General features: G+C 34.9%; 1 protein-coding gene across 4 annotated transcripts; it reads right to left on the bottom strand.

Moving 5' to 3' along the window:
• Positions 1 to 214: 214 nt before the first annotated feature.
• On the bottom strand, positions 215 to 7,125 carry LOC110890410 (protein TIFY 4B). 4 transcript variants are annotated; one of them, XM_022138017.2, is made up of 9 exons: positions 6,895 to 7,122; positions 6,679 to 6,836; positions 6,324 to 6,454; positions 4,809 to 4,899; positions 4,614 to 4,740; positions 3,144 to 3,209; positions 2,749 to 2,803; positions 2,475 to 2,665; positions 215 to 482 (listed from the first exon to the last, which is right to left on the bottom strand). In XM_022138017.2, the coding sequence occupies exons 1-8, from the start codon at positions 7,025 to 7,027 to the stop codon at positions 2,662 to 2,664; spliced, it is 765 nt and encodes a 254-aa protein (XP_021993709.1). In that variant the 5' UTR covers positions 7,028 to 7,122; the 3' UTR covers positions 215 to 482; positions 2,475 to 2,661. The 4 variants fall into 4 exon arrangements, with proteins under 4 accessions (XP_021993709.1, XP_021993707.1, XP_021993710.1 ...); XM_022138015.2 differs by having other exon boundaries at positions 2,475 to 2,659; positions 6,895 to 7,120; XM_022138018.2 differs by lacking the exon at positions 3,144 to 3,209 and having other exon boundaries at positions 6,895 to 7,125.
• Positions 7,126 to 8,689: the final 1,564 nt, after the last annotated feature.

The following is an 8,689-nucleotide window of genomic DNA, read 5'->3' on the forward strand; positions in this document are numbered from 1 at the left end:
TTGTTCGTGTTAGGTGTTGGGGTAATGGCATGATCATATATAATGTCCCAAGTTATTAACTAATATAAAACGATTTGTTTTATAAAGAAAGTTTGGGCATTATCAGGGTCTAGTTCGTTCAAATCGTAGTTTTCGCTTTCACCGTTTGGGGATTCACCAAACATGCGTGTAATTTACCACAATTACCCGATTTGCCCCAAAAAAAAGTTCGGAATTATTCCGACAAACGGTTGCACCATTCGGAGAACTCTCTTACTCACAATTCCGTAAACCATTTTACAAAACTATTGCCGAATGCGGATGAACAAAAGGTACAAGACAAGACTACAAAAGGAAGCAACAACCTCAGAAAGCCTAACATCCTAAAACAATCAAACTAAGAATACACCACTCTACTTAACTAGGGAACTGCAACCGAGGCCTACCATATGTATTCTTAAAGTTTTTGACATCCTTCGTCATCTTCAAAGGAACGGGCATACCTACACAAACTTAAAACATGTCAATTTAGGTTGACTGTCACACAATCAGACCAGACAAGTTGACAGTTGACAAGAGTGCAATCCAAATTTCAAAATTCAACTCAATTTATTGTTATGGTTATTGTTATAATATTGTTAAGGTAATCATATCTGACCTATTAAATCATATGTTACGTTTATAAAAGGGATATAAAATGTGCTTAGGTCAACTACTCAACTACAACTGCTACATGGATCTTGTTCGACGGGTGGCAGGTCGAACCAAACACGAACCCGAAAGTCGTATCACACACAGAACCTGAACACAACACGTGTACCCACATGTTGACATCAACACGGTCCATTTAACCCGGAAAAAAAAGTTATTTAAATTGTTTTGTATATTAATACTTTAAAACTCTAAATTTACATATTGATTTTATCTTCTGAAGCAATATAGTTCAAAAGATGCCAATTTAATTTTAATATCTTGACATTACTATAGCGGAATAAACTAACTTGCTAAAAACAAAATAAAATAAAAAATAAACAAATGGGTTAGACAGGTCAATCCATAAACCTGCCAGGTTGACACGAACGCGGCCCATTTAGCTAAATGTGTTCACGGGTTCGACCTGAAACTGATCCGAACCCACGAGTTTCATGTTAGGTTCTCGTCTTAGAAATTTACCACCTTAAGGTCAACCAACCTGACCAGCTCCGTTTTGACCCATTACCAAACCCGTCCAACCTCTCCAATATGATGGATTTAGTATTCTATTGATGGTCGTCACTTTCTCAGAAATGAATAAAAGGATGAGATATATGGCAATATCGACCCATTAAACGTATAATGGGTTAGTTTTGGTTCAATTTTCGAATATAGCTCAAAATGAAACTCATCAAATGGATTTATAGGTCAAACAGGTGAAAATTGCCCAAAGTGTACTCAAAATACTTGCAACATCCTAAATCGTACCATTTATAGAAAATAGTTTTTATTATATATTTAGCAGTAAAGCTTTTGGTCAATGGTCATGATATTTTAATATATTGAGTATTTATAAAATTCAAAAAAATGGACAAAAGGTGCTGGACTGGCAGCCAGCCGACAGTTATGAAAAAAATACCTGTTTCACCGGTTACCCAACCCGTCCATTTTTCCACCTTAAGAATTATATGGAATTGACCCATTAAAATTCTCTCTCCTTACAAATTGTTAATATATCTAATATGAACATAAAAACTAACATTACGCTAAATGAACCCGTTATTTTTTTATAAACAAATTTAGGGGGTTAAAACACATAATTAAGTCATTGGCAACTTTTACCTGCTCAGATCATTTTGACTCGTTTCGTTTTGAACTTTGGGTAAGTTTATAAAAATTACAAATTTAAATCGTTGGCATTAACAGACAGCCAACCTCAGCCCGTTTTCACATAAATGGGTTGAAATAGCCACCCCTAGGTGATTAAACAGCAGGGAGAGTACATGTTGTGTTATATTCAGATTGTTAAGTAACATGTACAAGATTTGCATAATGAAAGAAGTGGCATGATGAATGCAATATGCGGATAACATAATGGCATACAATAAAACACCAGGGAGAGTACATTTCGTGTTATCCAGAATGCTAAGTAACATGAGCAAGATTGGCGTAGTGAAAGAAGTGGCATGATGAATGCAATATGCAGATAACGCTATACTTTAGCAGGCCAGGAGTGAATATTATGTTTTAAGATGTTGTAGAAACGAAGAGCATGGGGGAAAATATATACATATGAATATTAAACTGGTCATGATAACCCTCGTAGAGGTGAAAAAATGGGTGCGTCTGACGGGTTGGGTAACAGATCAAAACAGGGTGACATTCAACTTGTTCAACCAATTTAACCCGTTTCCTTTGTTGCTAGCTTTTTTAATTAACCTATTCTTCTAGCTAGTTTTTTTAATAAACCTATTACTCCATTAAAATTTAGCAGTGCAATGTTATAAAAATAGGCAGGTTACCTTTTGTCAGCAAGGATGGGAAAGAGACTGGAAGACTTGAATAGATGACTTAAATTTAGCTAAAGCGGTTAGGGGTGTTTGGTGGTCTGACAAGAGGTGGGGACTGCTCGTTTAGGTTATGGTTTCCGATCTGATGGTTAGCGTAAACATCAAAGGTAGCTCCTGCTTTCCTCTTGCTCTTAAACCTTCACCTAACAACAACGTCAGAAGAAAACAAAAAAAAAAAAAAAAAAGCGCAAATAACATTGATAATTTAATCAATTGTTGAAGGTACCTTTTCTTCTCAAGATATCTCTGAACTGATGCTTTTCTGCTTGCTGAACCTTCGGCTTCGAAATTTAATTGAAAAGCAAGAAAGATTTGTTAAAAGGAGAACACTTTCTGGCTTTTGACCAAAAATTTTATTTTATTTATATAATTATTCAGCGTGTCTGATATTATTACAAGTCATTGATACAGTTTTCTAAACAAAATGATTTCTTAAGTTTTTCTGCATTTAGTAATACACTTTGGGCGACTTTTGATCTGTTCAGCCCATTTAATTAGCTACCTTTTAGTTCATTTTTTTATTATACCCTTTTGACTAGTTAGAAATAAAAACAATTTTGATGCACAAACGAGTCAATGTAAAGCATAGAAGGAAATTTGATATAAGATTTGCACAGTTACCAGAATTATCTTCACGCAATACGCTACCTTCTTCTTTGTGCAATCGATAGTTGTCTGTCACTCTCACTGTAAAGCATAGATATTACACATTAGAAATAAGAGTTAATTACACAGATGGACCCTGTGGTTTATAGCCAGTTTCATCTTCGGGTACTAACTTTTTTTAACAGGTTCAGGTTTCATGATTTCAATTTTGTAACACCTTTGGGTACTAACACCAAACTTGGTTAAATTTTGTGTTAAATTTCAGTATAATGACTAAAATACCCTTCCATTTTAAAAGGGCCACTTATGTCATTACTCTATTTTAATTCCCCTTCCATCACCATCATTATCCACCACCATTGCCACCACCAATCCTATAAAGCTTTAATTCTAAAACCTGCTTTAAGTTTGAAGTTCGAAAGTTATCTGAACCTTGATAGGCTACAACTTGTTGAGTTTACAAGTGGGTTTCAACCAAGGGAAATCAAACATATAACACCACCACGCACAGACTTGCAGAAACCTTCTGCGACACTTATTAATCAGCAACAAAAAAAAAAGGAACTTTAGTACAGATACACATAAATCGACTATTGGCCAGGTATTTTTATAGAACCTATGCCTTGACCCTAAAGTGACAATTAAATAACCCTTATTCTACCAAGACTTAAATTACTTATCCTACCAATATTCTAAAGATAAAAACTAAACAATCAGGAACCGACTCAATTTGAATTTCATACAATTAATTCAAATAAAATAATATGAAACTTCCTGACCAAGTGTTGCTTATTAACTTCGACACCACTGACCCACACCAAATGACCAAAGGCCCAATAAACACCGCTCATTTAAATTCAAACTGGTTAGCACACGATTCCTTCGTGTGCCCGATAATTCACCTCTCTCAATTCTCGACCATATTATTCACCACTTTAAATTCTCTACATGCAATTAACTCACCTCATAATTATTATCACAGCATTTTCTTAAACTCAAAAAACCTGCATCAGTCTGGTAATAAATTGTTCAATTTCTGATCAAGTGATTCAAGTTGATGAAAACCAGTTTTCATTTCAAGTTATGCGTAGCTGAATTTCATCAATTTGCACAAATGGTCCTTGAAATTAAAAATAGAGTAATAACATAAATGGTCCGTTTAAAATGGAAGGGTATTTTAGTCATTTTACTGAAATTTAACACAAAAATTAACTACGTTTGGTGTTAGTACCCAAAGGTGTTACAAAATTGAAACCATGAAACCCCAACATGTTAAAAAAAAAAGTTAGTACCCAAAGGCGAAACTAGTTATAAACCACAGGGTCCATCTATGTAATTAACTCTAGAAATAATGCATGGGGCTTGGGGTACACTCATAAACACATCTCGTTGATTACTCAAAATATCATTTCATTTCATTTCATTTAAATTACTTTCTAATGAAAAATAAAATAGCCGATGCATAAAATTAGCGATATAAACAACCTGTTTGCAAAACTGGCGAAACCACGGGGCCCACATTGATGCTTGGAGCTTGCAACATGTTTCCGTCATATGGATATTCTAAAGGAAACTGGAGCGGGCTTGCAGCAAGCTGGAATAGTGCCTGTGCCTGAAATTGCTCAGTTAGTGACATCCGTGTGTTAGAAGTTTGTATAAGAATTAAGATACATCATATACCTTATCAGCTGGGACATCATCATATACATTCACTTTCCCACTATAAAATATCGTCATTTGCCCTTTTGTCTCTTCTGACCCGCCACTAATCCTGGAGGATTCAGGTAAGAAGTTAGTAATATGGAATCAATATTATATGTAAAGCCTTAATTGGACTATTTGTCTGTAGTACACATAAATATGGAAGTTAATCCATTGTCATCATTAGTACCAATATAAACGGTGTAATTAGTTATAATATTTAATGCTCCTCTAAGTGAGTAACCAGCTACTTAAATGTTCAGTGTAAAAATCAACTTAATGAGTAAGATGTGAGTATCAATTTGATGTAAACTAACTTTACGTTTCTATTTTTCGTATTGCTTTGTAGCTTTTCATTAACTGAAAGGCTCATAAAATCCTTGATCAGGCCATACACACATTAGCCTTCACAAGATCAACATATCACTCAAAATTGCCTTGTTTGGGTTGTAATCCGTACATACATGATCCAGTTATCTAACGGCTCCATCTTAAGTGAAAACTAACGAAGCAAATATCAGCAGTTGATTATTTAGGATACCCCGTAAAGGTGGAAACTAGTATTTTCTAACAAATTAGGTCAATCATCCTTTCCTTCCATATTATGCAAAACGAAATACTTTCGTCCCGCACCTGCGGACACGAATGCGTGCAAAAATGAGTTTCTGAGCTGAAATTTGGTTGAACTCATGCGTGCCCGCACCTGCGGACACGAATGCAGCTCCGAAAAACCCGGGCCCGCTCCAAATGCAGTTCGGTTTTTTTCGCCTAAAAACAAACGTACGCCTCGCCAAATTAGTTCCGCCTCGAACCGAAACTTGCGCCTCACTCCACTGAGGCGTACGTATAATTTCTGTCCCTGAGGCGCCGCCTCATATGCGTTTTTGCTCCGTTCCGCCTCGAGGCGCGCCTCGGCCGTTTTTTTAAACCATGAAACTACACCTAGTTTAAATTGAAATATATCTTCTGGGTTGGGTGAGAATACTTGCAGGAACCTTTACTGTTTATGGTCAGTCAAAAGCCTGTAGTGTGACGTTGTGTACTTCCATTGCAAAACACAAAGCCAAACTAAGGCAGTGAATACCTTATACCCTAAGCAAGATATTTAATGCGACATTCGCACTCTTGAAAAAACAGTGAAAGAACAGATGAACTGAGTTGAACTTAAATGATTCACTTTCCAAATTAGCTTTCTAGCATTAACTAGCATTCCTAAGACTAACCACTAATCAAGAAGGGAGAAATATCAAAGACGAAAATGTAATAATATAGTAACAATGCAAATCTTACCACCAACCAAAACACAATAAGCACAATAACACTTAACAAAAATCATAAAATCAACTCACTTCTAAGTAAGCTTAAACAAACTCCACCAAACACAATAATAACAAAAGCAACAAATTCCTTCCCTCACAATCTATGTCAGCTTTCATGAAACATCTACAATCATTACATCTCATAACAATAACAACAAATGATCCAAGAAGTTACCGAGTAGGAGGCGGAGGAGCAGAATCATTATCCCCCAAAGCATCACACTTCTCTGTATCATTCCGATGACCTGGTACCGATTCCTCCGCTGAAACAGAGATCTCCGTTTCCGCACTTGTTCCTTTCTGGACCTACATTTCACAGTTTTATATATTTATATACTAATAATTAACCAAAATTAGCAACCAACAAAGTAACCTAATCACAGATCAAACAGTAATACAACACAATAACATAATATAATATACAAAAGCATAAAGTATTAACAATATTATATTCACTAATCACTATATGTGTTCATAAAAAATTAGGTAAAGTCAAAAAGTGTATAGATCATGAAATAACCGTCACGTACAGGAGCGGCCGGAGATTTCTGGTTCCGAGACGCAATGTAGAGTTTCCGGCCACCGTCATCGGAGTCCGGCGACGGTTCCAGCAGCGCTTTGAGCATAATAACCTGCTGGATCGCCTGAGATTTGTTCCACGACGGCCGTCGCATCCCTACGGAACAACCTAAACTCAATTTCACACAATTTCAAAGCTCAATCAACAACAACAACAAGTAACGGACCTTTTTGCTTGAGGAAACGGCGGCAATCTTCGCGAGTGAGCTGCGAAATGTCGTCTTCGGTGAGCTGGTGGAGCGGTTTATCGAGCGGTGAGGCGGCGGTGGTGGTGGTGGACGGTGGCTCCGCCGGGGACATGACGGAAATTGAACGGAATTGGGGGAAATGTGATGTAATATTATTGCTGTGCTGTGCTGTGTGTGAGAAATTTAATTTGGGAGAGAATGAGAGTGTGGGTTTTTGTCGTTATTTTAGGGTCTTTTTTTTTTGAAGGTTGTCATCCAATGGGAAGCCTGCAACTTGCCACCCCGTACTGCCACGTACTCTCTTTTACTTTTTTTTCTACTATCTTTTTATTCTTTGTCAATATTATTATATAAATATAATAATTTGTTTATGTTAATAAAGTTGATTAGATTAAATAAATTGTGTTTTTTTATTTATTTTAAAGGTTTATATGGTTAGACACTTAGACGTGATTTATATAGTTAACTAGGTTATAACCCTATATATTACAAGAGGTAAATTTTATGTACTAAATAATAAAACAATATATCTTTAAAAACCTACATGGTTTGAATAAATGTAATTTTATATACCAAATAAAAAAGTTATATTTTTAAAACCATGTGTATTACACATGTTGAATAAATGTAATATTGTTTACCAAATAATAAAAAACGTTATATCTTTAAAAACACTCGTGTATTACACAAGTTGAATAAATAATATTTTATAAACCAAATAATAAGAAAATTAGATTTAAAAAGACTAATGGATATGCTCTTTACACGATAGATATGGTGATTACGGAGATGATTATTGAAAAGAAGATATAGTGGTCAAAGATGTTATTCAAGAAGCAAAAAAAAGTAGCCATTTGAGTGATAAAATATAAATTGTATTTAAAAAAACGTAATAAATCTAATTTTATATATAAAGTAATGCCCAAACCTCAGGGACGATTTTGGAAATTTACTCAAAATTATATAATATAAAATCAATATAATAATTTTTTTAATAATGAAAACAAAAATAAATAATATATTATCACAAAGTTTGGTTTTAATGATAAATAATTTGGCTATTTAAAAATTTCTTAAATTAACAATTTCAATTTAAGGATAATATTTTATTTAGAAGAATTTAAACTAAATAATAATTATCTATAAGAGGCATAGCCTAATATGGGAATTGAATATCACGGTCGTAATCGCTTAGAATTTCCATCCATCTTCTTTGTCTTATGTTTAATTCTTTTTGCCCAAATATATACCTTAAGCTTTTATGATCCGTATAGACAATAAACTTACTTCCATACAGATAGTGTCTCCAAATCTTAAGGGCAAAAATTACTGCTTCTAATTCTAAGTCATGAGTCGTGTAGCTTTCTTCGTGCTTTTTCAATTGTCTTGAGGCATACGCAATTACCTTTTTGCGTTGCATTAACACACATCCTAATCCTGGCATAGAAGCATCATAGTAAACTTCAAAATCTTCTGTTCCATCTGGTAATGCTAAGATTGGGGCATTTGTTAACTTTTTCTTTAAAATTCTAAAAGCCTCTTCCTGTCTCGGTCCCCATTCAAATTTTACGGCTTTACAGGTTAGCTTGGTTAATGGCACGGCTATTTTAGAAAAATCTTTAATAAAACGCCTATAATATCCAGCTAATCCTAGAAAACTTCTAACTTCTGTTGTTGATTGCGGGGCCTTCCATTTAGTGATCGCTTCAATTTTGGAGGGATCTACGTGAATACCTTCGTGATTCACTATGTGTCCTAAAAATTGCACTTCCTG

Source organism: Helianthus annuus, chromosome 11, assembly GCF_002127325.2.
Source record: "Helianthus annuus cultivar XRQ/B chromosome 11, HanXRQr2.0-SUNRISE, whole genome shotgun sequence".
Taxonomy (NCBI): Eukaryota; Viridiplantae; Streptophyta; class Magnoliopsida; order Asterales; family Asteraceae; genus Helianthus; species Helianthus annuus.